Source organism: Strix aluco, chromosome 26 (genome assembly GCF_031877795.1).
Source record: "Strix aluco isolate bStrAlu1 chromosome 26, bStrAlu1.hap1, whole genome shotgun sequence".
In the NCBI taxonomy this organism is placed as follows: Eukaryota; Metazoa; Chordata; class Aves; order Strigiformes; family Strigidae; genus Strix; species Strix aluco.
In genome coordinates, this window is record NC_133956.1 from 5,032,934 (window position 1) to 5,045,951 (window position 13,018).

The 13,018-nt window shown below is 56.2% G+C and overlaps 1 protein-coding gene across 5 annotated transcripts; it reads right to left on the reverse strand.

Moving 5' to 3' along the window:
* Positions 1-1,076: 1,076 nt before the first annotated feature.
* On the reverse strand, positions 1,077-12,791 carry GMEB1 (glucocorticoid modulatory element binding protein 1). 5 transcript variants are annotated; one of them, XM_074807227.1, is made up of 10 exons: positions 12,752-12,791; positions 10,901-11,067; positions 9,790-9,872; positions 8,673-8,797; positions 7,637-7,740; positions 7,046-7,200; positions 5,503-5,631; positions 4,663-4,800; positions 3,428-3,550; positions 1,077-1,933 (listed from the first exon to the last, which is right to left on the reverse strand). In XM_074807227.1, exons 2-10 carry the CDS (start codon positions 11,026-11,028, stop codon positions 1,227-1,229), a joined length of 1,692 nt encoding a protein of 563 aa, XP_074663328.1. In that variant the 5' UTR covers positions 11,029-11,067; positions 12,752-12,791; the 3' UTR covers positions 1,077-1,226. The 5 variants fall into 5 exon arrangements, with proteins under 5 accessions (XP_074663328.1, XP_074663331.1, XP_074663330.1 ...); XM_074807230.1 differs by lacking the exon at positions 12,752-12,791 and adding an exon at positions 11,261-12,108; XM_074807229.1 differs by lacking the exon at positions 12,752-12,791 and adding an exon at positions 11,258-12,108.
* Between the last annotated feature and the right edge of the window lie 227 nt (positions 12,792-13,018).

Here is a 13,018-nt window from a genome sequence, read left to right on the forward strand (position 1 = left end):
TCCGCAGCTCTAAGGGCACCCGGCGCTTCCCCCCTTCCATCTTCCCACCGCGGCGGAGCCCGAAAGGGACCCCCAGCCACCAAAAAAAAAAAAAAAGAGGGAAAGAGGGAAAAACAACAGGGCGCACATTATTTCAGCAACGTGCCAGTTCTAATCCTGCCAAGAGATTATAGGAAGAAAGAAGAAAAATACAAAAATAAAACCACCAAACAAGTAGCGACAAGCACGGAGCAGCCCCAGCACACAGTGTAAACAGAAGCTGCCCCGATCCGGAGTCCAGCTCTCCCGGAAAGCAACAGCACAACATGCTTTGTACACCCCGAAAGGTCCCTGCAGCGCTGAGCAGCGAAGGGGGAGGTTGTGGTTTTAAGCTCGAGTTGATATTTTTTGCCTTTCTGCAAAAGGCTGAAGTGATCTCAGAGTCTCCAAGCGGCGTCTGCAGCACCGAGCCTGGCCAGGCGGGGAAAGGGATGGGGAGAAGTGCCACGGGAAGAGGCGGGATTGGGATACGGGGACACCGAGACTGGCGAGAGTAGGTGTCAGGGCTTTGCAGCTGGGAAATCTGGACAAGGGAAGGGAGAGAGCAAACAAATACAAAAAAATATAGATATAAAAACAATTTGTGCGGAGGAGGAGGAGAATATGGACAGTACACTCAGGGTTACTGTCATCTTCCCCAAAGCAAGAATAATAATAAAAAAATCCCAGTTGAGGTGACAGTGAAGAGTCTGACAGAATTCCCTTCCCTGGGGGAAAATAAAAATACAAATGAGGTACCTGTTCCACCCCAAAGCCATCACCCCTTCCCACAGTCACATCAACGCTCCAGCCACTGGTTATTGTCTCTCTGAAATAAAATATTTGGGGCCAGGGTGGCCCGGAGCAGAAGCACCATGCGCACGGCTGGGCCACGGCGCGCTCTTGGCGCCGGGAGCCCTCGTCCAGTTCCTCCCGGTTGGGTTGTTCAGCAGAGATCCAGTCTCTCCTTGACCCCACAAACAGGCGGTATTGTTCAGTGCTCCACGGAGACGGAGCCTTTTCCACGTCTCACGTGTTTCTCCAGCTTTTTTGTTTAAAAAAAAAAAAATTATATATATATATATAATATACAGTACAATGAAAATATCCATGGAAACAAATGGGGTGGCTGGAAAAGATGCTTAACAAAAAAGCCCAAAATAAAACAAATTCCCAACTCTTCCCCAAACTGACGCTTGCCTTCCCCACTAGTCCTCCAAGACCACAATCTCCACGTTATGGACCTGGTGCTGATGGTCCTCCACATCTCCCACCACTTTCTCCTCAGTCCTCAGCTCCGTCTCCAGAATCACAGCTTTGCCCTCTGACTCGTCCGTGTCCGCTTCTGGATCCGGCGCCGGGTCGATCTCTATGATGGTCTGCCCGTCGTCCGAGGTGCCCTCCACGGCTTGGATGGTGGAAGTGAGGCCGGACTCCATGGCCACCAGTTCCACGGGGTTGACCACAGCCGCCACGTTGGCCAGGGCACCGCTGTCCTGCATGGCGGCCGAGCTCAGCAGCGCCAGGCTGGAGGACGGGTGGAGGGTGACCGTGTCGGAGGAGCTGGTCTTGGAGGAGGACACCACGGTGGCGTATCGGAAGAGCTGAGAGCCAGACGGCAAGGTATGAACAGTCACCGGGCTGGAGCCTTGGCTGATGGTTGCCACCGGGATGTTGCCTACGGAGAACTGTTGTCCAACGGGTGCGATAGCGATGGGTGAGATGACGGTGAACTGAGGCTGCTGGATGGGGGTGGAGGGGCTGAGGACGGTGGCGGAGGCTGGGCGCTGCAGGCGGGGTCTCTTGGGGGGCTTGGGAGCGCTGACGGGCATCAGCACCACGTTCTGAATGGTCTGGGACTTTGCCTTCTGGTCCTTGGCAAGTTTCTTCTGCTCTTCCAGCTGCCGCTCCAGGTCTGCAAAGAGAACGGCTGAGCAGCGCGTTGGGCTGGGGCCAGCACGCTGCAGGAGCTCCTGGGGCACTCACGGGCTCCCCAACCAACCAGCACACCCCACGTTGGCGACAGGTCTCCTAACCACCCAGCTGGGCACAATCGTAGCATTTCACTCAAGATCAAACTGCACTGGCAGAAAAGGCCAGATTCTCCTGCCACCCACATAGACCTGGTCAATGCTCTGCACCCCCTCAGCCTGCTTGGGCTGGCTGTCAGTGCCTGGATAAGGAACAGGCAATGCTCTATAACCATCTGCCATTTCCATTATCTTCCCACTGAGGAGACAATGGGCATTTCTGCTCCCCAAGCTAGACCCACCTATGAGGGAGACTGGACCAAGCCCCTCTGGACAGTAGGAACTTATTCCTGAGCTCAGCTGGGTCCCCTCTCCAGGAGCCGAGTGCCTGTCCTGGGACAGGGAGCAGGACTGCCCCGCTCAGTGAAACAGAATCCCAGAATCATCTGGGTTGGAAAAGCCCTTGAAGCTCCTCCAGTCCAACCATGAACCTCACCCTGACCGTTCCCAACTCCACCAGATCCCTCAGCGCTGGGTCAACCCGACTCTTCAACCCCTCCAGGGATGGGGACTCCCCCCCTGCCCTGGGCAGCCCATTCCAACGCCCAACAGCCCCTTCTGCAAAGAAATCCTTCCTAAGAGCCAGTCTGACCCTGCCCTGGCGCAGCTTGAGGCCATTCCCTCTTGGCCTGCCGCTGGGTCCTTGGGTCAGGAGACTCATCCCCGCTCTCTGTACCCTCCTTTCAGGCAGTTGTAGAGGGCCATGAGGTCTCCCCTCAGCCTCCTCTTCTCCAGACTAAACCCCCCCAGTTCCCTCAGCTGCTCTTTGTCAGACATGTGCTCCCTCAACCCTTGTCTATGTGAACACTGGAAGTCAGAAGTAGCCCAGTAATCTCATTGATCCAGGGCAGTAGGGGACTAGGACATCCCAGATAAGAACAGGTCCTACAGGACACGGTGAGGAGGGAGACACATCCACCAAGTGGCTCTGGGGAATCCAGGTCAGGTTATTGGCTTCAGCTCAGGGGAAGCCGTGCAAGACACCTGATAGCTCCACGCCAAGACAAGCAGACAGCTCAGCACCCCATACACGGGCACAGCACGGCGCTGCCTGCAGCTCGGAGGGCTGCAGCACAGCTCTTAGCTAGCAGCACCTATTTTCTAATGCTGATGGAACCGGAGTCGCACCCCCAGCACCCTGGCTGCAGCAAAGGGCACAGACTTCGGGCTGTCAAATGCCCCAAGCAAAGGCTGACTGTGAGGGAAGGGAGAGGGGAAATTCCACACAAGCCCTAGGATGGAAAGGGATCGGGATGTGTTTGTTTTGGGGCAGCGTGTACTGAGCAATAACCCAAATATAGCTCCTGTGTGGAAGAAAAGTCACATCAGTTCCCAAGAGCAGCAGCAGGAGGAGAAGTCTTACTAGGCACGGACTGTACCTGCCAGTGTGTAAAGAAACTGCTCCTCTCCTTGCTCTGTCTGGTTTTTCCTGTTGTCCAGAACCTTCTTGACTGTGTCCATTAGGCCAAATGTGTGGGCAACGTTGTTCAAGACTGCAGCATCTGCAAGGAAAACGCATGGGGATGAGTGCCTCGTCACACAGGTGGGACTCAGGTACTCAAAAGATGCTCATATTACACCAAAAGTTTTCTACTGCTTTTTGTTAAAACTATCTCTGTTCTTTCACAAGGGCTGGCTGACAAGGGCAGACCCAGCTCCCGCATCCTTCTGACATCCAAGGACTAAATAATCCCATTCACATGATAAAGAAAATGAAACAGAGATGTGTCACCCAAGCAGCTCAAAACTGCTGCAAATGAAAGCATAATTTGCAATCACTGAGATACAAACGAGCTCTCCACCTACAAATCATCACCCCATGCTGCTGACAGTGTCATTAACATGCCAGCTCCACTGAAAGCTGTGCAAAATTTCTATTATAATCCACTGACTTCAATCACTCACAGCTTCCAAAAGCTGCCACCTACCAGACACAAAGATCCGGCAGCCCAAAGCTAAATTAGAAAATAAAAAAAAATATCCTGGGTAAAATGAAGTTTGTTGGCTACATGGATGTTCTCTCAGCAAGAGCATCAACAAGAGGTGCTCTCAAACCCTGTGCTCGCAGGGGCATGTGCTGAACTGGATTAGGGAACTGATCCAAGTTAAAAATAACCCTAAAGAGGGGAGGGGAGTTATTTTTAACCCAGATCAGTTCCCTCATCTGGTTCAGCCCCAAAAACAGGTTTTCTGGCACAAGTGAAGACAGAACGAGAAGTGAGGGGGCAGGACCTGTTTAAGCCTGCACTGTCACTGAGAAAAGTGTTTGACTAACTCTGGTCTGAGGAGTGAATCTGGGCAGGCTTTCGTGAGGGCTGGGAGCTGAGGATGGTCGCCTGATGGTCTCAGGAAGCTGCCGGGGTCATTTTGTGCAGGGAACAGGGTGGCACGTTGTGTCCTTGTGCCCCGCAGTGGTGCAAGCAAACGCACTTCACAGCTGGGCAGGCTGAGACCACACCCAGACTCAGCTCAGCTTGTGAGTGGTAACTCACCATCCTGACTCAACACCTTTAAATGGTGGGGATGGACCCTTCTCACTTTTTTTTTTGCCTGCAGCTGCCTGTTTGAGCATCCTTCCCCAACTCAGACCCAGAGGCTGTGGCTCACAACCTACCTGTCATCTGGAAGGGAGACTGACCCAACCTCTGCTGGACGCCTCTTAGGACTTCTTCTATCTCCTTCTGGATGTTGCATACAACCTCCTCCATCAGCCCCACATCAGCTATTCCTTTCCAGAACATCAGCGTGTCCTCTGGCGCAAGGAGAAGGGAAAAGAAGTCAACATGTACAAGCACTTGGCACTTTCCCACAAGGCCACCTTAAACCTTTCAGGCAAGAGTAACTTTGCAAGTTGACTTCTAATTTCGCCATTGGGGTGGATATGATATGCAAAAAAGTAAAAACCCCAAAAGAAGCAAAACAGACCCAGGCAGCAAATCAGTAACATGCTTTCAAGCAGCACCATGACTTCCGAGGCAACATTTTGCATCTTTGCAAGATGCAGAGATTAAAATCTTTGAGACAATTCTGCCTCTGTTTCCGTACTGATCCTAAGAGGGAAGGCAAGGCACCGCAGCCAAGAGACCTGACAGGGTACTAACACAGGGTACTAACAAGACACTGCTCCCCGATGGTTTAGTCTAGCTCCAGGCTGGCAGACGTTTACATCCTCAGAATGAACACAAAACCAGCCCCTCACTGTAACTAGTAGCAACTAATCTGGGGGATCATCCACCAGCCACAAGGCCAGGGCTGAAGTCCCCCTCTGCCTGCAGCGCTGAGCAGCTCCATTTGGCAGGGACCCTGCACACCTGGGAAGTGTGGGGACAGCCAAGGGGCTGGGGACAGCTCTGCCATTGCCTAAACTCACCTTATTTTCAGGATTTCAGTCTCCAGAATGTAACAGGCGAGGAGAGGGGAAAAAAAAAACACCCAACAAGCAGCCTGAGCTTACCCGAGATCTCATCCGTGTCCTTTTTCATGCCTTCCTCAGTGGCCATGGTGACGGCAGCCGTCAGAGCTGAGTTCCACTCGATCCCCTCCTCCATGCTCTCCTCCGACAGCGCGATCTGGGTGATGCTCCCTGCCAGAGAGGCAACGTCAGCTCTCTCTGCGGCACCCGGAGTGCCAGCCCTGAATCCCTGCTTTGCTTTCCACCCCCCCTCACCCCTCCCAGGCGCTTTTTCACTTTCGTGGTCAGGTTGTTTGTGCCTGGCTTTTTTCGACCAAATTAGCTAAAAGTAAATATTGCTGCTTCTCATTGGAACTGTGATTGTGAAAGGCTTTGGGGCTTCTGGAGGGAAAACCATGTGCCCTCCAAAAAGCAATCTGGAGTCCTGGCATAAAAGGGAGCAGAAAGGGATCAGAATGAAGAAGGGAACAAATGAGCCTCAACCCAGCCACCCTTCTCCCCTTGCATCATCAACAGGGAGCTCTGCACCCGAGATGCCCTAATCTCTCAGGAAATGACAGGGTCCAAGCTGGTTTATAAAAGCGAAGCGGATCTGACTCAATCCTAAATTTCTGGATCAAATCTGGGACTAAGCCAATGCGCAGCCACTGTAAGGTTTTACCGTGTGCTTTCCAGAAGATTCTCCTTAGTGTATGGACAACTCTGCCATCTCCCCCACCCAGGGCCCTAGAGAAATGTAACCTGCCCAGCTGAACAATGCGGTACAGTTGGGAGTCATCTTCTCCCTTAACCTCAGTGAAGAGATCACTTTCTGCTCTGAAGCACGGGATTCGGGAGAATTTCCAGTTGGAATGACAATCAAATCATGTCCAGCCATCAAACCCCCTTCACGGATGTCCAGGGGATGTGGAGCAGGCAGCTCCGGAGGAGGTCAGCATCCCTAAATTCATTCCTGAGTAAAAGCTCATCTTGTGCCTTTGTAATAGACTCTCAAATAGGAAAGACATCAGAAAACACTGTGCAAGCTCTCAGGTGATTCCATGGTGATCCCAGATCCCTTCAAGGTGAGCCTCCCCTGGCTCCCAAGGCTGCCTCTAGTCACTGCTTAATACCAGCTGCTTTCCAGCTCTTGCGCTGCTGGGGAGCTCCCTGCCAGCTGCTAACGAGAGCTCTCTGAGGGGACAGGAGAAGCATTTGCCTTCCAAAGAAACCAGAGCAGTCTCCTGAGCAGTGGGACTGCCCTGCTATGCCTGGGGAGAAGCTGTAAAGTGTGTGTGTGGGGTCAACTTGATTTGATTAGTCCAGGGAGGGAGAGGAGCATCAGAGGGAAACTCCCACAGAATCACAGAATCATCTGGGTTGGAAAAGCCCTTGAAGCTCCTCCAGTCCAACCATGAACCTCACCCTGACCGTTCCCAACTCCACCAGATCCCTCAGCGCTGGGTCAACCCGACTCTTCAACCCCTCCAGGGATGGGGACTCCCCCCCTGCCCTGGGCAGCCCATTCCAACGCCCAACAACCCCTTCTGCAAAGAAATACTTCCTAAGAGCCAGTCTCCTGTGGCACTGTGAACTGCTTTCCTACCGTCGGCTGATGTAGGAGTCTGCACCACGCTCTGCTGCCCTGGCACCGGTGCTCTGGCGCTGCTGATCAGGAGATCAAACTTGGTGCTTCGACAGGTGTTGGTGCAAACTTTGTCATGCTGGTAGAAGTCGATTTGCCCCGAGTCCATCATCTTTCTGTGCAGGGAGTGGGGAGAGAACCAGGCTCAACTCAAGTCTCAGCCTGGAGACAAAAGGGAGTATTCCACGTAGAATGCTATGGCCGTGGGAAGGACAGAGAAAGGGAGACCCAGGGCCACTCTGCACACAGAACACCTCCTGCAGGGCTTTCAAATGGCAAATACGAGCCACCCGTCAGCTTCACACACAGGGCTCCAGTCCTGTTCCACCCCCACCAAGTACCAGGTCCCCCAGGCGAGGCCACTTCTGTACAGGATGAGGAATCCTGCCCCTCAGACCACGGGGCCAGGATCTCTGCAGGCTGCTGGCCAGGTAATGTGAGCTTCCAAGAGATCTCCCGGGGACTGCAAAGCAGACAAAACGCCTGCTTGGGATCCTGCAGCTGCAGTGATGAAGCCCTGAAGCTGGACACAGTGATAAGCAAGTGAAATACCTCAGCATGATTCCTCCGAGGCGAATGGCTCTCTTCCAGTCCTTTAGGGTAGACTTCCCAGCCAGGTGAACAAAATGCTTCGGGCTGATCAGTTGGTCATTGAACTGACAACGAGATAAGCAAAGGCTCAGCAAACAAGTTAACATCACCTCGGAAGACTGTATTGGGACATCCAACACAGCCAGTCCACAGGTCACCTAAGCCCCCACTTCCATCCAGAAAGAGGAGCTGCTTCTCAAATCCCTGCCAGCTTTGATCCCCTCAGCACAGCAAAGCTTCTAACTCCAGAATGGGTATGTTTGCAGGGGTGACCTGCCAGCCATCGGCATTCAAACCACACAGCTCGAGCCAAGAACAGCCCTGACGGCTTTCGTATGAAGCATGAACCAAGCTCCTCTGTGAACACGTACAGTCATCCCGGAGATCGTCACGGGAGACTCCTGTTACATCAAACAGCCGACTTCTCGCAGACACGGGTATTCGCTCGGGCATCTGTTCTGACCTGCTCCAGTGACTAAGATAGTTCCCGTTGAGGGTCAGCAACAGAGCGCTCTCGCCACTGCAGCACACGGGGCCTCGGCCTCAACGCATCAGCTGTTACATTACCACACTCTCAAGGGGCAAAAGGGAACAGCAAGATTTCTCTTCTCGATTCAACCTGCTCACTGAGGAAGTGACAGGAGCAGAGTATCAGGACACCAAGGGAAAGAGACAAGCAAGAAAAGCTCTGGCAGATCTCAGTACACGTTCCCTGCCTGCCTTTAGCTCCAAGTCCCTCATCAAGTGCCAAACACAACAGTAATCAAGAGCAGCACTGAAATATAAGGTGGATGATAGGCCTTCACTCCTTAACCCACTCCTCCCCTGCTTCTCCCCAGGCTAGAAACAATTTTAGCAGTAATAATCCAGCACACTGCAAAGGCAAAGTCACTGGGCTCCAGGACAAGGCTCAGACGAAACAGAAAAATTAAGAAAGTCCTGTGAAGGTCAAGCACCTTGAGAGTGGAGAAGGAGTCTGCTGTGAGAACTCCCTTACCTTGACACACTTGACATTAATTCCTGGACAGACGAACTTCTTCCAGAGCAGGATGGCTTTGCTCTCCCCACAGGTGATGGGATAGGCGATCTCGATTTCCTCGTTCGTTTCAATGGTGCTGGGGTCTGAGGGGGGAACGGGTAAAAATGAAACTTTCCACCCAAAAGGCTCAAATCCCACAAGGTGGGAGCTGAAAGCTCACAGGTTGTGAGACCTACACTCAGGAAACCAAAAGAAGGGCCGATCCCAGTTCAGGATCAGCTCTCTCTTAGTCTTCTCCAATTACCAGCTCTAACAGCAACTGGCATCTGCACACATATATATATATATATATTTCTTTAATACAGCAGCTCTCAAAATGAAGCTCATCTATCAGGAGATCATGAGATCAGAAATCCAACACATCTCTAAGGAGCAGTGGGTCAATGAGAACAACCTTTGTGGAAACAAAATGCTTTAAAATTTGAAGCACAGACCTCTCTCAGCATTCCTGGAGCTCTGGTATCTCTGTAGCAGCGATATCAGATATTTACTGATAATACATTCTCTTCACACGCAGAGTTTCTGCTAATACTGCCAAAAGACCCACACCCACACAGGAAGCAGAACACTAGTGAAGATCTAGTGACAGCACCTAATGACAGGAGCCTTTTCCCACATACTCCTCAGGATGGAAGGGAGCACTTGGAGCCAACCTGCTCGGTTCTTCTGAACACCCAACCCAAACTGGCAGGCTGTTCGTTCAGCAAAGAACCAGCAATCAGGGTGTGATGCCTCGGCCAGCGCAGACACAGCTGCCGTCCTCATAACCACCATTCCTGCCTGCTAGAGTCTGCACCCCAAGACTAGGGTGAAACCTCGGCTCCCCTGGACCCCGTGGGAGCCCTTACCATTCATTGCAGGAGAGCCAGGATCTCAGTTCCAGGACTTTGAGCCCAAGCAGTAACAGCAGACTCTTAATCCAGAGTATGCCCAGACCCTGCACCCACATCCATGCCTGGGAAACAGCATCTGCAGGGGCAGAGCCAGAAGGAAGCCCAGAGAACTGGAGACACCAGCTCAGCGGTGACCAGCCCTGCCGAGGAGGGGATTCTGCCCACGCCAAGCGGGAACTCACCGATCCCTTCTTCTAGCTTGTGGATGGTGTGGGTTTCGACGGCCACTACGGCGGCGCTGGCCTCGGAGCCCTCTTGGTAAATCCTGTTGTGAAAGCAGCCATCCATAAACAAACCATATAAATCATGGGAAATTAAGATTCACAGCACGAGGTTAAAAATTCGGTTCGTTTCTTTCTTGCTTGTCCTGCAGAGACGTGGATTTCGTTCGATACAGTTTCAATCTTTTTTTTTTTTTCATACAAAAAAAAAAACGATAATAATCCCAAGGACTGAAACATGCAGAGGCGTTCCCAGTCCTGTCATCGCACCCTCCACATTGCCAGCGCCACTGAAGCAGCGCTGCAGCGCGCTTCCCTGTGCCTCCTCCTCTGGTTTCTGATACAGGCAGTTACCCACGACAACAGGAAACAGAGCTCAATGCCCCAGGATTTCCCTTCCAGCCCTGTGTGACACTGCAGCAGGGGTGATCACGCAGGGAAGAGTCACTGTCAGGCCTACAGCCACCCTGCTCTGCGAATATTATCAAACTGGAGCCAGTATATTTACATCCTGATTGATCCAGAGTTAAGATGAAGTGCCTGGTGGCAGTCACTTCTCCGCAGCAGCTGCCAGGGGTACCCCAAAATTCCCTCCAACATCCCAGCTTCATTGTGTTTCAGAGGAGGACTATTTTAGGGGAAAGCTGGCAGAGGCATATGCAGATCTGGACACACGGGCACAGACCACCACATACAGCAGCTGCAGTATGGCAAAATCCCAGCCAGGGGCCGGAGAGGGAAGAGGGAGATCAGGAGGACGCGTGGCTGGGGCAGCACCGCGACCACCACGCCGCTTCCCCGCTGCCACAGCCATCACCGGGCTGCCGTGATCCAGAGACAGCGTCGTGCAGACACGACCCCGCAGGACAATTTCAGTCCTCGGAGGCACGGTGACAGCGACACACACAAAAGCTTTTTTTTGCGTTGTATTTTTCTCTCTACGGTGCGTGGCACAAAACCGACGCAGACCTGGAAAACGCAGCGGCGCTCGGTCCCCACACCACAAAAATCTACTGGGCTCCCCCCCATCCCACCCCGCACCTCCCAGACACACCAGTACCATCCAACTCACCCTTGCTGCACCGGCTGGAGCTGCAAGATCACTTGGGTTTTGGTATCCTCCGGGTTCTCCCCTTCGTTTCCGTCACTTGGTACAACCACCACATCACCCACAGGGACGCTCACTTCGGCATTCGCCATCTCTCACATGAAGCCCGGCAGTGGCGGGGTGCCGCGGTGCTGCAGAGGGCAAAGCAGAGGCAGGTCTGTACCGCGGCAGCACCGCTGCCTGTGCAAGGAGAGGGACAGGCAGCGGTGTGTAAGCATGATCGCCCAGGCCCGCCGCAGCAAAGGCTGGGCTAGTGGGGACCGCGGGGCCAGCAGAGCAAAGCTCCGGCTCCAGAGAGGGGACCAGGCATTTTAAATTCACCACCAGAGAGAGACAGCAAGTGCCTGTCAGCACACACAAGGATTTCTCCTCCCCTCTCGATCACGATAGCTGGGAGCATCTCATCCGACGACACAGAACCGACAGAGGCAGATCCCCCACTGCCATCCCACTCAGAACTTCCCGAGCGGGCAGCAGCCAGCGGCTCTCCCTGGCTCCTCACACACAGCCGGGCAAGCAAACCCGCACGATGGGTTTTGGCAAGAGCACACGAGAAGGTTTCTGAGATGGAGCTTCTCCCCGCTTCCAGCCGGCCTTGGGACGCTCTGATCCCTCGCTCCCAGGACCGTGCGGGAGTGTCCCTTCCCACCGCACAGGGGCTGCGGAGCGGCCGGTACTCCCGGCGGCAGAGGGGTCAGTGCCGCAGGAGATCCTCGCAGGGGGTCACCGAGCAGCGCTGCGCTCGCCACGGGCTGTTCCGACCACCCAAAGGTGGTTTGGTTACTGCTGTGGGGCTGGAGTTCAGCCCGGCGCGGGTCACGATCACCCTCTCGGGGTTTAAAAGCTTCTGGGATGTTGTTTGTGTCAGGAGAGGAGCTCACGGCAGGTGACGGGGGCTCGGTGGCCCAACCGGGAGAGCCACTGGCCCAGGGGACGTGCTCCCCAGCCGGCTCCGGCCCACGCACCCCCCGCGGGGCACCGCGCCTCGGCCACCGCCTTGCCCGCTCAGGGCCTGTGGCAGCCCGGGCAGGCCAGACCCCCCCACCCGCTGCTGCTCCCCCGGGACCCCGCCACCGTGGGACGGCAGCGCTGTGGGACGGCGGGGCCGCGGCTTCCTCAGGATTTCCGGCACGGGGGGGCCACCGGGACACGGAGAACCCCCCGGCGGTGACCAGCTCCGGGCCGCAGCGGGCGGGGGGGCCGAGCCCAGGCCTCAGGCGGGGGCTGCAGAGGAAGGCCCGGGGCAGGGGGGGCCTGTCCCCCCCCCCAAGGAACCCCGAGGCCCCGTGGGGGCCGCTGGCCCTCGCTAGGCCCCGGGGAGGTCCCGCACCCCCCCGGCGGGCAGAGGTCGCCCCTGAGGGCGGGGGTCGCCGAGGCGGGGGGTCAGAGGTCAGCGCCCCCCATAAGGCCGCAGCCGCCCTCCCGTCCCCCCCCCACCTCGGGGTCAGGGGTCAAGGGCGTGGGGGGAGGCGCGAGCCCCCCCCCCCCCCCCCCCGCCGCAGCGCGCGGCGGTGGCGGCGGGGCGGGGCTGCCCGGGGGAGGGGTGTGGCCTCCCCCCGCCCCCCCTTCTTCTTCCTCCCCCCCCTCCCTCCCTCCCCCCCCTCCCCCGCGGGCGGACGCAGCGGCGCGGGCCCCCCCCCCCCCGCGGCGCGCGACGTCCGCCCTCGCGGCGGCGGCACGTACGGCGACGCGCGCTGGGGCGCCCCCTCCCCTCCCCGGCGGGCCGGGCTGGGCCCCCTCCCGCCCCGCCCCGCCCCGCCGCGCCGCCGCCTGGCCCCTCCCGGCTCCCGTAGCGCGGCGCCGGCCGGCCCTTACCGTCGCCGAGCGGCCGAGTCCGGGGGCTGAGCGCGGGGGGGGGGGGGGGAAGCGGGCCGGGCAGGAGCGCGCATGCGCAGTAGCCGCCGCGGCCTCGGCCGCCAGCACTTCCGGCCGCCGCCTGCCTTAAAGGGGCCGCCGACAGAAACGGCGCCGGGACTCGCGCGGGCGGCACCGTGCTGCTCCCTGGCGGCGGCCGGCAGCACCGCCCCGCGGCTCCCCCCGCCAGGCCGGGACACGAGTGACAGCGCGGGGGGAAACCAAACC